Source organism: Chanodichthys erythropterus, chromosome 3 (genome assembly GCF_024489055.1).
Source record: "Chanodichthys erythropterus isolate Z2021 chromosome 3, ASM2448905v1, whole genome shotgun sequence".
Classification (NCBI taxonomy): Eukaryota; Metazoa; Chordata; class Actinopteri; order Cypriniformes; family Xenocyprididae; genus Chanodichthys; species Chanodichthys erythropterus.
Window position 1 is genome coordinate 47,688,356 of NC_090223.1, and position 21,562 is coordinate 47,709,917.

The 21,562-nt window shown below is 42.3% G+C and overlaps 2 protein-coding genes across 4 annotated transcripts in view; one reads left to right on the forward strand and one right to left on the reverse strand.

Annotated features, from left to right (window-relative positions):
- The window catches only part of col5a3a (collagen, type V, alpha 3a), a 217,600-nt gene that overhangs the window by 103,752 nt on the left and 92,286 nt on the right, over positions 1 to 21,562 (reverse strand). The gene's annotated exons all lie outside the window — the stretch shown is intronic.
- On the forward strand, positions 1,888 to 21,011 carry rdh8a (retinol dehydrogenase 8a). Of its 2 annotated transcripts, XM_067376461.1 has the most exons (6): positions 1,888 to 2,166; positions 6,343 to 6,504; positions 9,022 to 9,201; positions 9,399 to 9,492; positions 19,241 to 19,424; positions 19,613 to 21,011. In XM_067376461.1, exons 1-6 carry the CDS (start codon positions 2,058 to 2,060, stop codon positions 19,838 to 19,840), a joined length of 957 nt encoding a protein of 318 aa, XP_067232562.1. In that variant the 5' UTR covers positions 1,888 to 2,057; the 3' UTR covers positions 19,841 to 21,011. The 2 variants fall into 2 exon arrangements, with proteins under 2 accessions (XP_067232562.1, XP_067232573.1); XM_067376472.1 differs by lacking the exon at positions 9,022 to 9,201.

A 21,562-nucleotide genomic window follows, 5' to 3' on the forward strand; every position in this document is an offset into this window, starting at 1 on the left:
GTAGAAAAAAGAAGAAAGTAACAGAATTGCTCAGGGCAGCTAGTGGGCAGTGCAGGCAGTGGTCAGATGTGTCCCCATATGCAGAACTTCAGTTGGCCCCTTGGTTGAAATCTCTTTCTGGGGGTGGGTGTGTGGTGTTGTTGTTGCCCTCATAGAGGGTGGGATGGTGTCCCCTTGGTAGTTAGTGCCCTACGCAGACCACACATTCTGCATATATGGAACAATGGTAGTGGAATTGTTGTAGTAAAAGCTTTACATGAAGCTTTTACTGAAATGAAAACATGAAATTGCTGCCATTGATCAACAACAAATCCAACATACATGGCCTTTGGTAACTGGTGAAGCTTTTTTTCCACCACAGAATAAAAAAGTATAAAAGGTAATTGTGACTTTTTATCTCACAATTCTATTTTTTTTTTTTTTTTTTTTTTTTTTTGCGATGGTGAATAAACATCTCACAATTCTGAGTTTTTCCCCTCAGAATTGTGAGATGTAAACTAATTGAGTTTAAAAAGTCAGAATTGTGAGATAAAAAGACATAATTGCCTTTTTTATTTTCTATTCATGGCAGAAATAAGCTTTCATAGGTTCCACGTGTAAGGGAAAAAAACAGAGATGCACAGTCCAGCATTCTTCCTCCTCTCCCATACCTCTTCTTCTCCCTTGTCCTGATCCAACTTCTCCTTTCCTCCTTCATCTATTCTTCTCCCTTACCCAGATATTATTTTCTCTCTGCTCCTCTGTGTTGTTCTTCATCCACACTGAACAAATCCGATTCAAAGAGTCCTATTTTACTGTGTATACCCATGTAATGGAAAGAAGTTCAACCCCTGACTATGCTTCCAACTGAGACTGGAATCTGCTATTTCTCAATATTTCAGTGATCTGCTAATTAAAAATGCTTATCAATTGTTTCAGTATTTGTTTTATATATTTTTTTTCAATACTTTTGAGCTGCTGTTGTTGCAGAAGAGATTTTATCCTATATTTAAAGATTGGAACATTGGGTCTTCATTTATGACTTGCTGTGTTTAAGCATTTGCAAATAAGATGAGAAAGATCCATGATTTTGGTATGAGGTCAGCTTTTGAAAATGTGACTACAGAATGGACAAAAGTATGTTAGCAATTGAAAAAAACTGTAAAAACTAAATTTAGAGTCTTGTATCGAGTTTTACCAGCAGGTGGCAGTACAGACTAATGTAATTCCTAAGCAGCTTACTGAGTGTGGAAAATGCTTATGGTCATACTGTATGTAGGCTATTAACTAGCGAGCCTATTAGATAATATTAAAAATAAAATAAAACTTGGAAACAAAATGGAGAACTAGAGTGCAAATCCAAAAACAAAAAGGCTTCAAAAACTGAATAATCACTAGTACAAAGATAGCCTACCATTTACTAGTCGAGGATGGCAAAGCAAATCCAAACTCACATACCATAAATAACAAACTAAAATAATATGAATACTATAATATATCCCTCTACCCACTTTCCAAACCTTATGTAGGTTCGCCGAATATAATATAATATAATATAATATAATATAATATAATATAATATAATATAATATAATATAATATAATATAATATAATATAATATGGCTACAGGCCTACATGTTGTAGGTAGCCTACAATCACTGAATCCTTTTAAAATCATGCTCACTCTGATGGCTCATGGCTGACGCTTTGATGTAATTAATTTAATTAAAATTGTTAACTTGTAATAGTTTGTTGATTAACTGTATTTATTATTCCTCGCCTTAGACCCCCGTCCCCTCCCTAAACACACACACACACACACACACACACACACACACACACACACCTCTCCCCTTTGCACCCACAACTGCGTTAATCTGTTTGTTTTTCAAAGCAGTACAGTAAACGCTGATGCTAACGTAAGTAAGCACGCGTGTTTGCGTCCTTCTTTAACTAATCGATTCTGCCTGCCATGTGACTGCATAACCCGCTCACATGAGCGCCGAGTTGCATTATCCGCTTTAAGTTTTTTAAAGTGCTCTGATCCAGCTCGCAGCTGAGACTGACAGGAGTTGCCATGGCGAGTGGCTGCGCGCAGAAAGTGGTGCTGATCACCGGCTGCTCCTCCGGGATCGGACTGCGGATCGCCGTGCTGCTGGCCAGAGACGAACAGAAGCGTTACCATGGTAAACGCGCTCATTTGCGTTATAATTCCTTCGGCGTTCAAACGTCTGTATAACGTTTTGCTTTGTGCTTAAGCATATTTTAAAAGTTGTAGATATTACAAGTCAGTTTGGAGTTAGTCGGTAGCCTACATGTCTTATTTTGTAACGCAGCTGGTGGATATTTTCATTACATAACACGCTGTACATTTACGCATTAGTTTGTCTCTTCAAGATTATACATTCACTTTTCTCTAGTTGAACCCAAAGGCTCTTTATTATCATGTGAAAGCGCAGTTTCCAGGGTACGGCTTCGCGAGAATACCGCTTGCCAGGCGGAGATCATAAAGAGACTGCCAGTTCTCTTTCAAGTGACTTCTCCAGTACAAAGCTCCCTTTATGGCTGTGAATTGTAGACCGCTGCCCTGGTTTAGTGCCGTGTCTAATGCGCCCATAGTTCACACACTGGAATGAGTGTTGGGAGAGGGACAAAGTTTGAGACCTGTACAAGTGAGGGCTCTAAAGCGAGGGTCGTCTGAAGACTTCATCTGCACTCTGAGCAGGGCAAAACCATTGGACATTTGTTATCTCCTACTCAGCTACATCCAGAGACTCATTAATGTCAATCAAATGGTTTACACCAGGGGTCTTCAACCTTTTTCAGACCCTTGGTGGATTAAGAGATGAAGCCTGGCCTGAATGAAAATTCTCTCATCATGACCCGTATGTATGAGTGTCTTTCGTCTGCTGAACACAAAAGAAGATATTTTGAAGAATATTGGGTAACCAAACAGTTGATGGACCACATTGACTTCCAAGTCAGTGTGGTCCATCAACTGTTTGGTTCTTCAGCAGAACAAATAAATTCATACAGGTTTGGAACAACTTGAGCGTGAGTAAATGATGACAGAATTTTTATTTTTGGGGGAACTAACCCTTTAATGTATTGGTTGCGCTTTCATTGTACTTACAGTGTACTTACCAAGAAAGTACTGAATAATACTACATGGGTTAAGATAGGTTCAGGACTAGTTATTACCCAGTTATTACAAAAAAGGACTGTATTATAAAGTGCTAACAATGTAACATACTTTTTTATGATGCTTACTGTAAATGTACTGATGTAGAGTTATGTAGTACTTCTACATTATATTTTAAAGGGTAACTTCACCCAAAAATGAAATTTCTGATATTAATTACTCACCCTCATGTCGTTCCACACCCGTATGACCTTTGTTCATCTTAGGAACACAAATTGAGATATTTTTGATAAAATCCAAAGGCTGAGTGAGGCCACTGTTGACAGCAAGATAATTAACCAGTGTTGGGCACGTTACTTTAAAAAAGTAATTAGTTATAGTAGTTCTCACAAATAGTAACTGAGTTATATCATTATAAAAGTAACTAATTACCAGGGAAAGTAACTATTGCATTACTTTTTAAAAAAAATAAAAAAAATAACTTGGATGCCACCAATATTAAATATAAAAATAAATTATGCTTGATCTGACTCGTGACTCATGATCCGGTCTTGCTCATGACATGAAATTTCTCTGTACTGTAGGCCTACTATACGTGTTGGTAGACATTAAAGAAAGCGTAGTTTCATATTTTTGTTTAAAAGGGCCTGTGTTATGTTTTAAATTCATCTATTTGATTATGAACAGCATGAGTAAGATAGAATATATCATAAGATGCGCAATATATGGGTCAGACATGATTTTGACCACTTCATTAAGTTTTGTTTTGTAGAAAGCCTTTCTTTAAAGTGATTTTCGTTTTATAAAAATTGTATCTTAATTTTAATCAATGTTCCATCAACCGATTGCCTAGATTTAATAAATAATAAGCAAATATAGCAGACAATATAATGGAGGCGCCTGCGCGATCACTTGCACGTGAACTGGAGCACGTCTAAATAAACCGAAACGCAGTGGCTGCTTGCCTCACAGACATGAGAAATACATCTATAGAAAGCTTGAAATGTCTGAACAACTACTAGTCGACTAGAAAAAACTTATTTCACTTATTTTTGAGCCAAAACTTCCCATCACTGCAATTAACACTTTCTATGCCCAGAAAGCTACTAAAAACAGTTCATGTGACTACAGTGGTTCAACCTTAATGTTATGAAGCAATGAGAATACTTTTTGTGCACTAAAAAAACCAAAATAACGACTTTTCAACAATATCTAGTGATGGGCGATTTCAAAACACTGCTTCATGAAGCTTCGAAGCTTTACAAATCTTTTGTTTCGAATCAGTGGTTCAGAGCGTATATAAAAAACTGCCAAAGTCACGTGAACTATTGAAATTTCAAAACACTTATGAGGTAACGAAGCCTCGTTTACTGAAATCATGTGATTTTGGTGCTGCGAACCACTGATTCGAAACAAAAGATTTGTAAAGCTTCGAAGCTTCATGAAGCAGTGTTTTGAAATCGCCCATCACTAGATATTGTTGAATAAAGTCGTTATTTTGTTTTTTTGGAGCACAAAAAGTATTCTTGTCGCTTCATAACAATATTTTAAATATGTCTTTAGTAGCTTTCTGGGCATCCGAAAGTCTTAATTATCTTGCTGGCAATAGAGGCCTCACTGAACCATCGGATTTCATCAAAAATATCCTAATTTGTGTTCTGAAGATGAACAAATGTCTTACAGGTGTGACATTTCATTTTTTGGGTGAACTAACCCTTTAATACATTTAATGTGGGCAAGACAATGAAACTTTTCACTTCTTTAGATTTGGTTCAATTTATATTGTGACTTTTTAACTATCTTGAGATTGGTGGACCTCCTGCAGTAACGCTACAGTCAGACCCATTATTTTCCTACATGAAACGGATGCTTTTAAGAAAGTTGAAATGGGGATGTTAAAATGAAACCGTCATAATAGGAACTTCTCCATTCACAAAATATCTTTCATTCTTTTTCATCTTTTAAATGAATTCCATTTGAACTTTGTTCCCATTCTGAGAGCATTGCAACAGTGGATTTTTCGGAAAGAATGAAAAAAACAACAACAAAATCCTTTTCATTGGTTCTGGTTATAATGAGAAGCAGTGATATATGCCAACTTCAAAGAAGCCAAAAAAAAATCCAATTACAAGTGAGAGTGGCTCATTCAAGAATGTTTAATCTGCCTCAAGTCTTAAAACAACAGCTTTAACAATGAGTCGGTTGTTCTCGCAAACACATTTATGTTGTGGCCTAGTTTGGCCATACAGCCCTTGTGTGTCGTAAGAATTAAGTTCTTCTCTCATCAAGTACAGCTTATGCTTAATGTATACAAGTGAAATCTAGTCTGAGAAGACAGGAATGCAGATTTCCCAGCAGCTGTGTCTCTCCATCATCACCTTACAGATGCACTACGGTTTCTGCATGTTCACTGGCACTTTTCAACAACAGCTGAGCTGTGACTGATCATAGATGCTGTCTGTTGATAGACTACAATAATTTGACAAATGAATGACGCATAAACAAGCTGCCGAGGCTCCTCATCTTTAAATTTTGACTTGATCAGCAAGAGAGAAAAATAATGTCTTTCATCGTCAAAAATGAAGAGTAAACCTTCATTGAAACATTGAAGTTCACATTGAATATTGTATCCATTTAGCAGACACTTTTATCCAACTTACACCCACGAGGAACAGTGAATCATGCTGCGCAAATTTAAATATCAACCTTAAAAATGGAATGATGGTAAAAAAAAAAAAAGATAGCTTTGCTTCTCATGTAGAACATGCCAGCACAGCTGATCACTGACATCACAGAGTGAACTGGATTTCTAATGTTTTCATAAGGATAAAGCTGATTACTCCAAATGCAACAACACGAATTACAGATAAAAAATGTTCAGCTTATTATTAAATCTGGGATGGGCGCTTGATTTAGGTCAGTGTCCCACATGTGTTCAAAGTGCAAAGTGCATTTAAATGTTAATCTCTTCAGCTTATCTTTCAGCCACAGTTTAATTAAGCAACACTTAACACTGGTTACATTGAGTGATTTGTTTGGGTCAGCATATATCAGTGTTAAAAAACATAAAAGGGGCAAAATTCAATCAAACTGCAATCTTCTGCACTGATTTCAGGACAAAGCATCTAGTGGGACCCCTTGTAGATATTAAGCTTGCATTTTTGAGTAATTACTGACACTTTGTTGATGATATGCTTATTCTCTTTCACTTGTCTTAAAGTTATTGCCACTATGAGAGACCTGAAAAAGAAGGACCGGCTGGTGGAAGCAGCGGGTGATGCATACGGCAAGACCTTGACACTGCTGCCGTTGGATGTGTGCAGTGATGACTCAGTCAGGCAATGCATTGACAGTGTAAAGGACCGCCACATTGACGTTCTCAGTGAGTGCAGGATTCCTTTGACCTCATTTTGCTTTGTTCAAACTGCAGGGGAAATCCAGTTTTTTTAGATGGGCTTTTCAAATATATATGCAGCAGGATCAGATTTGGACTTGAATATACTTGGAAATAATATAGTGTAAAAGAATATACTTAAAAGGTTAGATCAACCAAAAATGAAAATGATCCCATAATTTACTCACCCTCGAGCCATCCTAGGTGTATATGATTTTCTTCTATTAGCCGAACACAATCTGTGTTATTTAAAAATAACATCCTGGCGCTTTCCAGCGTTATAATGGGAGTGAATGGTACAGTACCTTAGATTCTGAAGCCCAAAAAAGTGCATCCATCCATCAACAAAACTCCATACGGCTCCAGGCGGTTAATAAAGGCTGCATGTGTTCTTGTGAGAAAAATATCCATATTTATAACTTTATAAACAGGGGTGCACATAAGTTGTTCACTCTGGTTCTCACGAGAGCACCTGGAGATCCGTGTTGGTGCTCACACTGCACAAAGTGTGACCCATTAAATATAACTATAAAAAATAAAATAATTAATAATAGCATTATTGCACTTTATTTAGTTAGTTTGTTTTTTAAATAAAATAATAAACAAAATAGTAAAAAAAAAAATATTATATTTTAAAATAAAAAAAATTAAATAAAAATACAATTATTTTATAGTACACTTAAAATATAATGCTAATATTTACATTTTCTTTTTTTTTTTTTTTTATATATGCATTTTTCATCATTTTCAAACCTAAAATCAGCAAGCTTTTATTTTGGCGGGTTGCCAGGAAGAATGCACTGCCCCTTTTAGCTCTGCCAAGTGAAGCGTGTCAGTGAATGTCACTCACAGCTTTGTGTTTTGCTCTGCAACTGGCAGATTTATGCATTTAGTTATTTTAAATTATGGAAAAATGGAAGTTAGTCGATCTAAAACAGTGATTGTGTATTAACAGCTGTCAACCATGTCAGTACGCAAATGAGCGGTCTAAATTTATTTACCCAGCTCCTTTTTTCTTTTGGACATGTATGCGCACCACTTATGTGCCGCCCTGTTTATAAACTATAATCACTGGCTTCCGGCAATGGCTGTAGGCTAGTCAACTTCCAGCAAAAGAGTGACTTCTGACATGACGCATGCAGGAGTAGCGTAAACTTAGGTAAGAGTAGACGCCTCTCACTGTTCAAACCAATATGGCTGGGCAACAAACTCAAGCTCCTTTTCTCTTATTTCAAAATCCTCCGACATTTCTCTGTAAAAATTCTCATTTTAGACTAATTCGTGACCGGTGTTTTGTTTTGCTCTATCCTCTGCGCTGTCATGTTCGTCGATATGTCATGCGTCGGGTCAGAGGTCACGACTTCAAAATCACATTCACTCCCATTATAAAGCTCGGAAGAGCCCGAACATTTTTTAATATAACTCTGATTATGTTTGTCTGAAAGAAGAAAGTCATATACACCTAGAATGGCTTGAGGATGAGTAAATTATAGGATAATTTTCATTTTTGGGTGAACTATCCCTTTAAGTAATATTTTGGGCACATGTTAACTGCAATTACATGAAAATGTATTATAGCTTAAATTTATATTATAAGCATTTAGCGGAACTTTAGAGTGCTTTTTGGAACCACTTCAGTAGGACGTCTGGTAATTTATACTTCTGTTGTCATTGAAATGCGATTCAAATGTACTGCTGAATGTACAACCAAGCAGTAAACTAAAATATACTATATTCTATTGGACCTTAAGGCCCGGTTACACAGGCAGGGCTTAGACTAAGCCAGGATTAATTCAATTAAGGCTTTTAAGTAGCTTTTATAAATGTACCCTAGAAAAAAAAACATTACTGGTGTGCATCTTACACAAAAAACAAAAACACAACAAAAGATCATTAAAACATGTAATTTAAAGTAATACTTGATATTTTTTATAAAGTGTGCATTGTGTTAAGAAACAATCATGAAATTGTGTTCCTTAAGTGCACTTAAATGGCCTTTGATTTCAGTTTTTATATATATTAAAGATATATATATATATATATATATATATATATATATATATATATATATATATATATATATATATATATATATTTAAGATTTGAAGTACACTACAAATTCACATTCAATACAATTAAGTGCACTTCTTTTTCACAAGGGTTCACTACCTGTTGTTGTTCTTAACAAAACACTTGTTGTATAAACGTGTCACATGATTACTAAAAAAAAACCCACACACATGCATCAAATCCTACTTTGAGACGCATTAACTTTAATAGGATTTGGTTTAGGCTTGAATTGGCATTATAGAAACTGAACAGATTTTTTCTTGCCTGTTTTAGCAGCGATACAAATAGATACAACAGATACTACATGAGATTGCTAGAAACTAGAATAAGCATGTGTCGAATGAAAAGTGCTGCTCACAATAGATCAATATTACCCTAGTGCTTCAGGGAACAGTCAACTCCATAACCACCCGTGTTTCCTGTCTGATTTTCCAGTTAATAATGCAGGCGTGGGTTTGCTGGGCCCTGTGGAGAGCATCAGTATGGATGAGATGAAGAAAGTGTTTGAGACCAACTTCTTCGGAACTGTGCGCATGATAAAAGAGGTCATGCCAGACATGAAGAAGAGGCGAGCTGGCCACATTATCATCATGAGCAGCGTAATGGGCCTGCAGGGTAGGAAGGACACACCAGGCTTTAGAGGCCTGACTGAAACCTTCTGTGTCACACAGCTGAATGCTTGACAGTCAGATGAACAATAGAGCTATTCATTTAGCTGTAGAGCATTATGATAGACAGAAATGCAACACATGGTTTGGGCAGCAGAACAATGACATTATCACTGAATATATCTCTATTGAACTCATCTGCAGGTGTGGTATTCAATGATGTCTACACGGCCTCTAAGTTCGCCATCGAGGGCTTCTGTGAGAGTATGGCTGTGCAGCTGCTGAAGTTTAATGTGAAGTAAGTGGTTTGAAGTCATATGATTAAAGGGTTAGTTCACCAAAAAAAGAAATTTCTGTCATTAATTACTCACCCTCATGTCATTCCACAAACTTAAGATCTTCCTTCATCTTCGGAACACAAATTAAGATATTTTTGATGAAGTCTGCGAGCTTTCTGTGTTCACGAGAGCTTCACGACGCATGCCTGTTGTTTTCAGACTCGCGCGTTAACGCGCATGCGCGAGTGTTCACGAGAGCTTCACGATGCATGCGTGTTGTTTTGAGAGTCGCACGTTAACGCGCATGCGCGAGTGTTCACGAGAGCTTCACGGCGCATGCATGTTGTTTTCAGACTCGCACGTCAACCGCATACGCGAGTGTCCGCGAGTGTTCACGAGAGCTTCACGACGCATGCGTGTTTTTTTCAGACTCGCACGTTAACGCGCATGCGCGAGTGTTCACGTGAGCTTCACGATGCATGCGTGTTGTTTTCAGACTCGCACGTCAAACGCATACGCGAGTGTCCGTGAGTGTTCACGAGAGCTTCACGACGCATGCGTGTTGTTTTCAGACTCGCACGTTAACGCGCATGCGCGAGTGTTCACGAGAGCTTCACAATGCATGCGTGTTGTTTTCAGACTCGCACGTCAACCGCATACGCGAGTGTCCGCGAGTGTTCACAAGCTTCACGACGCATGTGTGTTGATTTCAGACTCACACGTCAACCCGCATGCGCGAGTGTCCGCGAGTGTTCACGAGAGCTTCACGACGCATGCCTGTTGTTTTCAGACTTGCACGTTAACGCGAGTGTCCGCGAGTGTTCACGAGAGCTTCACGATGCATGCGTGTTGTTTTCAGACTCGCACGTCAACCGCATACGCGAGTGTTCACGAGAGCTTCACGACGCATGCGTGTTGTTTTCAGACTCACACGTCAACCCGCATGCGCGAGTGTTCACGAGAGCTTCACGACGCATGCGTGTTGTTTTGAGAGTCGCACGTTAACGCGCATGCGCGAGTGTTCACGAGAGCTTCACGACGCATGCATGTTGTTTTCAGACTCGCACGTCAACCGCATACGCGAGTGTCCGCGAGTGTTCACGAGAGCTTCACGACGCATGCGTGTTTTTTTCAGACTCGCACGTTAACGCGCATGCGCGAGTGTTCACGTGAGCTTCACGATGCATGCGTGTTGTTTTCAGACTCGCACGTCAACCGCATACGCGAGTGTCCGTGAGTGTTCACGAGAGCTTCACGACGCATGCGTGTTGTTTTCAGACTCGCACGTTAACGCGCATGCGCGAGTGTTCACGAGAGCTTCACAATGCATGCGTGTTGTTTTCAGACTCGCACGTCAACCGCATACGCGAGTGTCCGCGAGTGTTCACAAGCTTCACGACGCATGTGTGTTGATTTCAGACTCACACGTCAACCCGCATGCGCGAGTGTCCGCGAGTGTTCACGAGAGCTTCACGACGCATGCCTGTTGTTTTCAGACTTGCACGTTAACGCGAGTGTCCGCGAGTGTTCACGAGAGCTTCACGATGCATGCGTGTTGTTTTCAGACTCGCACGTCAACCGCATACGCGAGTGTTCACGAGAGCTTCACGACGCATGCGTGTTGTTTTCAGACTCACACGTCAACCCGCATGCGCGAGTGTTCACGAGAGCTTCACGACGCATGCGTGTTGTTTTCAGACTCGCACGTTAACGCGCATGCGCGAGTGTTCACGAGAGCTTCACGATGCATGCGTGTTGTTTTCAGACTCGCACGTCAACCGCATACGCGAGTGTCCGCGAGTGTTCACGAGAGCTTCACGACGCATGCGTGTTGTTTTCAGACTCGCACGTTAACGCGCATGCGCGAGTGTTCACGAGAGCTTCACAATGCATGCGTGTTGTTTTCAGACTCGCACGTCAACCGCATACGCGAGTGTCCGCGAGCGTTCACAAGCTTCAAGACGCATGCGTGTTGTTTTCAGACTCACACGTCAACCCGCATGCGCGAGTGTTCACAAGCTTCACGACGCATGTGTGTTGATTTCAGACTCACACGTCAACCCGCATGCGCGAGTGTCCGCGAGTGTTCACGAGAGCTTCACGACGCATGCCTGTTGTTTTCAGACTTGCACGTTAACGCGAGTGTCCGCGAGTGTTCACGAGAGCTTCACGATGCATGCGTGTTGTTTTCAGACTCGCACGTCAACCGCATACGCGAGTGTTCACGAGAGCTTCACGACGCATGCGTGTTGTTTTCAGACTCGCACGTTAACGCGCATGCGCGAGTGTTCACGAGAGCTTCACGATGCATGCGTGTTGTTTTCAGACTCGCACGTCAACCGCATACGCGAGTGTCCGCGAGTGTTCACGAGAGCTTCACGACGCATGCGTGTTGTTTTCAGACTTGCACGTTAACGCGCATGCGCGAGTGTTCACGAGAGCTTCACAATGCATGCGTGTTGTTTTCAGACTCGCACGTCAACCGCATACGCGAGTGTCCGCGAGTGTTCACAAGCTTCACGACGCATGCATGTTGTTTTCAGACTCACACGTCAACCCGCATGCGCGAGTGTCCGCGAGTGTTCACGAGAGCTTCACGACGCATGCCTGTTGTTTTCAGACTTGCACGTTAACGCGCATGCGCGAGTGTACACGAGAGCTTCACGATGCATGCGTGTTGTTTTCAGACTCGCACGTCAACCGCATACGCGAGTGTCCGCGAGTGTTCACGAGAGCTTCACGATGCATGCGTGTTGTTTTCAGACTCGCACGTCAACCGCATACGCGAGTGTTCATGAGAGCTTCACGACGCATGCGTGTTGTTTTCAGACTCACACGTCAACCGCATACGCGAGTGTCCGCGAGTGTTCACGAGAGCTTCACGACGCATGCGTGTTGTATTCAGACTCGCACGTTAACGCGCATGCGCGAGTGTTCACGAGAGCTTCACGATGCATGCGTGTTGTTTTCAGACTCGCACGTCAACCGCATACGCGAGTGTCCGCGAGTGTTCACAAGCTTCACGACGCATGCGTGTTGTTTTCAGACTCACATGTCAACCCGCATGCGCGAGTGTTCACGAGAGCTTCACGACGCATGCATGTTGTTTTCAGACTCGCACGTCAACCGCATACGCGAGTGTCCGCGAGTGTTCACGAGAGCTTCACGACGCATGCGTGTTGTTTTCAGACTCGCACGTTAACGCGCATGCGCGAGTGTTCACGATGCATGCGTGTTGTTTTGAGAGTCGCACGTTAACGCGCATGCGCGAGTGTTCACGAGAGCTTCACGACGCATGCATGTTGTTTTCAGACTCGCACGTTAACGCGCATGCGCGAGTGTTCACGATGCATGCGTGTTGTTTTGAGAGTCGCACGTTAACGCGCATGCGCGAGTGTTCACGAGAGCTTCACGACGCATGCATGTTGTTTTCAGACTCGCACGTCAACCGCATACGCGAGTGTCCGCGAGTGTTCAAGAGAGCTTCACGACGCATGCGTGTTGTTTTCAGACTCGCACGTTAACGCGCATGCGCGAGTGTTCACGATGCATGCGTGTTGTTTTGAGAGTCGCACGTTAACGCCCATGCGCGAGTGTTCACGTGAGCTTCACGACGCATGCATGTTGTTTTCAGACTCGCACGTCAACCGCATACGCGAGTGTCCGCGAGTGTTCACGAGAGCTTCACGACGCATGCGTGTTGTTTTCAGACTCGCACGTTAACGCGCATGCGCGAGTGTTCGCGAGAGCTTCACGATGCATGCGTGTTGTTTTCAGACTCGCACGTCAACCGCATACGCGAGTGTCCGCGAGTGTTCACGAGAGCTTCACGATGCATGCGTGTTGTTTTCAGACTCGCACGTCAACCGCATACGCGAGTGTTCACGAGAGCTTCACGCCGCATGCGTGTTGTTTTCAGACTCACACGTCAACCCGCATGCGCGAGTGTTCACGAGAGCTTCACGACGCATGCGGGTTGTTTTCAGACTCGCACGTTAACGCGCATGCGCGAGTGTTCACGAGAGCTTCACGATGCATGCGTGTTGTTTTCAGACTCGCACGTCAACCGCATACGCGAGTGTCCGCGAGTGTTCACGAGAGCTTCACGACGCATGCGTGTTGTTTTCAGACTCGCACGTTAACGCGCATGCGCGAGTGTTCACGAGAGCTTCACGATGCATGCGTGTTGTTTTCAGACTCGCACGTCAACCGCATACGCGAGTGTCCGCGAGCGTTCACAAGCTTCACGACGCATGCGTGTTGTTTTCAGACTCACACGTCAACCCGCATGCGCGAGTGTTCACGAGAGCTTCACGACGCATGCATGTTGTTTTCAGACTCGCACGTCAACCGCATACGCGAGTGTCCGCGAGTGTTCACGAGAGCTTCACGACGCATGCGTGTTGTTTTCAGACTCGCACGTTAACGCGCATGCGCGAGTGTTCACGATGCATGCGTGTTGTTTTGAGAGTCGCACGTCAACCGCATACGCGAGTGTCCGCGAGTGTTCACGAGAGCTTCACGACGCATGCGTGTTGTTTTCAGACTCGCACGTTAACGCGCATGCGCGAGTGTTCACGTGAGCTTCACGATGCATGCGTGTTGTTTTCAGACTCGCACGTCAACCGCATACGCGAGTGTCCGTGAGTGTTCACGAGAGCTTCACGACGCATGCGTGTTGTTTTCAGACTCGCACGTTAACGCGCATACGCGAGTGTTCACGAGAGCTTCACAATGCATGCGTGTTGTTTTCAGACTCGCACGTCAACCGCATACGCGAGTGTCCGCGAGTGTTCACAAGCTTCACGACGCATGTGTGTTGTTTTCAGACTCACACGTCAACCCGCATGCGCGAGTGTCCGCGAGTGTTCACGAGAGCTTCACGACGCATGCCTGTTGTTTTCAGACTTGCACGTTAACGCGAGTGTCCGCGAGTGTTCACGAGAGCTTCACGATGCATGCGTGTTGTTTTCAGACTCGCACGTCAACCGCATACGCGAGTGTTCACGAGAGCTTCACGACGCATGCGTGTTGTTTTCAGACTCACACGTCAACCCGCATGCGCGAGTGTTCACGAGAGCTTCACGACGCATGCGTGTTGTTTTCAGACTCGCACGTTAACGCGCATGCGCGAGTGTTCACGAGAGCTTCACGATGCATGCGTGTTGTTTTCAGACTCGCACGTCAACCGCATACGCGAGTGTCCGCGAGTGTTCACGAGAGCTTCACGACGCATGCGTGTTGTTTTCAGACTCGCACGTTAACGCGCATGCGCGAGTGTTCACGAGAGCTTCACAATGCATGCGTGTTGTTTTCAGACTCGCACGTCAACCGCATACGCGAGTGTCCGCGAGTGTTCACAAGCTTCACGACGCATGCGTGTTGTTTTCAGACTCACACGTCAACCCGCATGCGCGAGTGTCCGCGAGTGTTCACGAGAGCTTCACGACGCATGCCTGTTGTTTTCAGACTTGCACGTTAACGCGCATGCGCGAGTGTTCACGAGAGCTTCACGACGCATGCGTGTTGTTTTCAGACTCGCACGTTAACGCGCATGCGCGAGTGTTCACGAGAGCTTCACGACGCATGCGTGTTGTTTTCAGACTCACACGTCAACCCGCATGCGCGAGTGTTCACGAGAGCTTCACGACGCATGCATGTTGTTTTCAGACTCGCACGTCAACCGCATACGCGAGTGTCCGCGAGTGTTCACGAGAGCTTCACGACGCATGCGTGTTGTTTTCAGACTCGCACGTTAACGCGCATGCGCGAGTGTTCACGATGCATGCGTGTTGTTTTGAGAGTCGCACGTTAACGCGCATGCGCGAGTGTTCACGTGAGCTTCACGATGCATGCGTGTTGTTTTCAGACTCGCACGTCAACCGCATACGCGAGTGTCCGCGAGTGTTCACGAGAGCTTCACGACGCATGCGTGTTGTTTTCAGACTCGCACGTTAACGCGCATGCGCGAGTGTTCGCGAGAGCTTCACGATGCATGCGTGTTGTTTTCAGACTCGCACGTCAACCGCATACGCGAGTGTCCGCGAGTGTTCACGAGAGCTTCACGACGCATGCGTGTTGTTTTCAGACTCGCACGTTAACGCGCATACGCGAGTGTTCACGAGAGCTTCACGACGCATGCGTGTTGTTTTCAGACTCACACGTCAACCCGCATGCGCGAGTGTTCACGAGAGCTTCACGACGCATGCGTGTTGTTTTCAGACTCACACGTCAACCCGCATGCGCGAGTGTTCACGAGAGCTTCACGACGCATGCGTGTTGTTTTCAGACTCACACGTCAACCCGCATGCGCGAGTGTTCACGAGAGCTTCACGATGCATACGTGTTGTTTTCAGACTCACACGTCAACCCGCATGCGCGAGTGTTCACGAGAGCTTCACGACGCATGCGTGTTGTTTTCAGACTCGCACGTTAACGCGCATGCGCGAGTGTTCACGAGAGCTTCACGATGCATGCGTGTTGTTTTCAGACTCGCACGTCAACCGCATACGCGAGTGTTCACGAGAGCTTCACGACGCATGCGTGTTGTTTTCAGACTCGCACGTTAACGTGCATGCGCGAGTGTTCACGAGAGCTTCACGATGCATGCGTGTTGTTTTCAGACTCGCACGTTAACGCGCATGCGCGAGTGTTCACGAGAGCTTCACGATGCATGCGTGTTGTTTTCAGACTCGCACGTCAACCCGAATGCGCGAGTGTTCACGAGAGCTTCACGACGCATGCGTGTTGTTTTCAGACTCGCACGTTAACGCGCATGCGCGAGTGTTCACGAGAGCTTCACGATGCATGCGTGTTTTTTTCAGACTCGCACGTCAACCGCATACGCGAGTGTCCGCGAATGTTCACGAGAGCTTCACGATGCATGCGTGTTGTTTTCAGACTCGCACGTCAACCGCATATGCGAGTGTCCGCGAGTGTTCACGAGAGCTTCACGACGCATGCGTGTTGTTTTCAGACTCACACGTCAACCCGCATGCGCGAGTGTTCACGAGAGCTTCACGACGCATGCGTGTTGTTTTCAGACTCGCACGTTAACGCGCATGCGCGAGTGTTCACGAGAGCTTCACGATGCATGCGTGTTGTTTTCAGACTCGCACGTCAACCGCATACGCGAGTGTCCGCGAGTGTTCACGAGAGCTTCACGATGCATCCGTGTTGTTTTCAGACTCGCACGTCAACCGCATACGCGAGTGTCCGCGAGTGTTCACGAGAGCTTCATGATGCATGCGTGTTGTTTTCAGACTCGCACATCAACCGCATACGCGAGTGTTCACGAGAGCTTCACGACGCATGCGTGTTGTTTTCAGACTCGCACGTCAACCCGCATGCGCGAGTGTTCACGAGAGCTTCACGACGCATGCGTAAATAAAGTGGTAAATTATGTTTTTTTGCAAAAACAAAGCACTCACATTGCTCCATAAAATTGAGTTTAAGCCACTTGGGTCACATGGAGTACTTTAATGATGTCTTTTTCCAACCTTTCCGCACCTTGGGGTGGTAGTTGGATTGGATCTTTAAGATGTCTTTTTGAAGAGACAGAAAGCTCTCAGACTTCATCAAAAAGATCTTAATTTGTGTTCCGAAGATGAACGAAGGTTTTACCGGAGTGGAACGACATGAGGGTGAGTAATTAATGACATAAATGTAATTTTTGGGTGAACTAACCTTTTAAGGGGCCTATTCACATCTAAAGTCGAAATGTTCTGCAAGAAAAAAGACTTTAGATAAACCAAGACGATACACTCATAATACTATCAATGGGAGAAAGTGCAACATGCAATAAGGCAGAATAACTCCCGACTTCTAAATAAAAGTGGCAATCGCCAGTTAGTAAAGTCATTGTTTCAGCTGCCTTTAGAAGCTCTAGTTGCTGTAGAAACAGTCTTTTAAGTCTGTTCTGAGAGGCATGCTTATAGGCCAATTCACACTGCACTGACAGATGCAGGCCAATCCTGACAGTCACCAGATCACAGCACATCACTTCTCAGACATTCTAAATCTGATTCAGCATGTTCAGTTGGCAAAAACAAACTCCAACAGACGCCAAGAGACTTGAGTAACACACTGATCTGACAAAACCTGATAAAGTGTCTGTTGCCGTCTGTTGGTGCAGTGTGAATTGGCCTCATGACTGCGTCAGGCACATTGGCTGGTTCAGCCTGAAAAATTAAGTTTTTTTGTCATGATTTGAGTGTTTAGAAACAAAATTTATGAGAGAGTTAGGGGCTGTACTTGCAACATAACCTGATATTGCTGAGTTCAACATGTTCCTGGGTCAACATTTTTGTTGATCCTGGAACAACATTCAAATCAACCAATCAGATTTGAGGGACAAGTTTACAGATTATGTCAAGTTTAGGCTTAAAATCATGAATTGGTACTTCTACATAAGTGTTATTCATCTATTATTTCCCTCTGATTTTGGGGATAACTTATGGGCAGGGTTAGGTTTAGGGGTAGGAATAGGGTTAAGACTAAATTTTCAGACTATAATGTTGTTCCAGGATCAACAAAATATGTTGACCCAGGAATTCATCTAACTCCGCAATATCAGGACGTGCGTACTTGCATGACCGAAATGGTGAATGTGATTTCACCAAGTACAACATGTTCCTGGATCAACATATTTGTTGATCCTGGAACAACATTCCAATCAACCAGTCAGATTTGAGGGACAAGTTTACCATTTATGTCAAGTTTAGGCTTACAACCTGGGTTAGGTGCTTCCACAACAGTGTTATTCAACTATCATTTCCCTCTGATTTTAGGGATAAGTTATGTTAGGTTTAGGGGTTGGGAAAAGGTTAGGACTAAATTTTCGGATGGGAATGTTGTTCCAGTATCAACAAAATATTTTGATCCAGGAACATGTCTTACTTGGCAAAATCACGGTGACCGACTGGAATAGCTGCCCGAAAGACATTTTCAAGATGGCCACCTAGTGACATGACTTTGGTTTAAAGCCATAACAATGAAAATATTGTTAAAATATCAAATTGAGATGATCCACGATTAAAACTGATTTTGTTTTCCAGCAAATTACAAAAATTCTGCATCAGAAGGTAATAAAAAATAATAATAAAAAAACTGTGGGAATGAAGTCATAACGCTTTGACGTAAAACGTAAAATTTACATACACATAAGCACACACACACATATATACTGTATATGTATATTATACACTTAATACTAATGCAATTAATGGCTAATAAAGTATAGTTTAAAGCACTTAATTCATGAGAGAAATATTTACAGTTAATAAGTTGTTAACAAAGCATACAAACATTATCTAACTCTTTACATATGAGCCAATTTAATTACAGTGACAATGAAGAACTCACTATTTGTATATAGCCTATTAATATATTAACAATGTAGAGACTACAATATACTAACTATGAATTAACCATAAACTAGTAGTTTGCAAATGATTTATAAGTACTATATTATTGAATACTTATTATAAAGTGTTACCAAAGGCTTTAAATAAGCAGCTTTGTTATAATTACAGCATGGAAATACTGGAAATATCTCCGCCTATATGGGAAGGCATTTGAATATTGTCAAAATTATAACTTTATTCTTGAAAAGGGCCAATTACGAGATTTATTCTCAAGATTCATTGATTGGTTTATAAGACTGAGTGTCCTCTTATCAGACTTGGTGTCCACAGGCTTCTTATAGTCCATTTTATTGACATTAAAGAGTGCTTCATTTCTAATGTAACATTCCCTCTGTACTCCCAGACTGTCTATGATCGAACCAGGCCCAGTGCATACAGAGTTTGAAACAAAGATGATGCAAGAAGTGGCTAAGATGGAATATCCTGGAGCAGATGCAGACACAGTCAGATACTTCAAGGATGTATACATTCCATCGTCCATTGATATCTTTGAGGCATTGGGACAAACCCCTGAGGACATCGCTAAAGTATGTGCCTCCATTTGACTGCAAACATATGAACCCTATGAATTCATTCCATTGAAAACAATTGCAAGCTCTAAGTTGCTTACGCTGCCCTTCAAATCTTTAAAAAATGTTTAATTCTCCATGCATTTCTGTCTGTTTATACACTAAATTTGTCGTTATTATTCACTTCCTAATTACCCAAATTCCAGTGCACCAAGAAAGTGATTGAATCCAGCCAACCTCGATTCCGGAATCTGACCAACAGCCTCTACACGCCCATTGTGGCCATGAAATACGCGGATGAGACCGGAGGACTTTCAGTGCACACCTTCTACAACCTTCTCTTTAACTTTGGCTCGCTCATGCACATTACCATGAGCATCCTCAAATGCCTGACATGCAACTGTCTGCGCAGACGCACCATTTCTCCTGACTGAAGAGGGCAGCAGTGAGACGCACACACTCACACTTCCCTCAGTTTACAGCAGAATAGGACACAACTCAATGCAACAAACACAATACAATACCTCAAAGGAGTATTCCACATTAAAACACATTATAAAAAGAGGCAGATTTGGATTTTCAAACAAAAAAAAAAAACACATACATGTATCGTTGTATTAATGCTAACACCTCTATTCATCAGAACAGCTCAGTTACTGTCAAAGCAGATTTTTTTGTTTTAAAAGAGTAGGTTGGTTAAGTTATTACTGTGATTGTGAATTACCCAGAATTTTTTTGTCTATGAAGAAAACAAGAAATTGCTACATGGAATCAAACAGTACATTAGTACACAAAGCTAATCGTGAAGCTTATGATGTTCATATTCAAGTGAAAAATAATCACATAGCTGCCTTCATTTGTACTAATGACATACATGGAGATGTTTTTATCTGTTTAAAATCTATTTCGCTCCTTTTATTATCCAAGTCTATGTTTTTTATTTGAATTAACTTGAATATTTAGGAGGTCTTAAAGCTTTATTTAAAGATGTGCTGATTTTGAACCTAAATAATAATGCAATTGATCATTTTGCTCAAGCCTGGAAGCGTATTAGTTTTTCTGAATTTATTTGACACATTTCTCCAAACACTGTTCTCAAAACAGTAAACACAGTGATCTGAAATTGTCCTAAAAAGGTTGTAAATTTTCCTTAATTTCATGCAAATTACAAATCGCATACATTGTTTTCTCAAAACATTGTGAACACAATTCTCAAAAAATCACAATCATCTGTGCACCATTTTTACAACCACAACAAACAAAACTTTGTTATTTGTTAACTTCTCAGTTGTACTTGGAATGTTCTTAGCCCCAAATAAGTATCTGCTGTGTTCTTTGACCAGATGTAAATGAGAGGCAAGATCTATAAAGTTCACTGATTACAGTACATTTATTTACTTTTTTATTTTATTTATTTATTTGGGACTCATTGTTATACAACTAAACTTGTCATTAAAGAAATGTTGAAGAACACAATTAAAGAACACAAAAAAAAACATGTATTTTTTATTCATGTATTTGTGTTGCTACAGCTGAATTTGTTATCAAATCAACAGAGTTGGAGAACATACTTGTAGTTTTGATGTTAGTGCTTATTTTTGATAAACTGCAGTGCTTCATTATGCAGTGAATACCAAACTGTTTTGCCAACATAAGAGTGCCAACATAACTACATTCATTTGGAGAAATGTGTCAAATCGATTGAAATTAGATTGTTGCATGTCTTTCTTGTTCAAATTGCTGTTACTTTTTTCTTGTTCCACATTCACTTTCCTTAATTCTGCTCCTTTAATTTAGAAAAATCTAAACAGTGAATACACCACTCAACAGAGTGGAACTGCCTTAATCACATTACTGTTGTGGCCTCAAGATACTCGGCATTAGCTGAGGACAGACTGCCAGACGTTCTCGTTTTAACCAGCAGAGGGCGACAGAGTACACTAGCAGAGTAAAGGATGAGGACAGAGGAAAAGTCTGAGATCTGTGGTGTCATTACTATGGGTGCTTCTCAGTTGGAAAGCTTTCTTGTCCAATCCTAAGGCTTCTATGCTAGATTTTCTCTCAGATGGTCTAGTAAAATGATCCAGTAATCATGTTTTCGTCATGAAGTATTCTGCCACTGCGGTCACAGTACACTTTATATTAAATATCTTTAT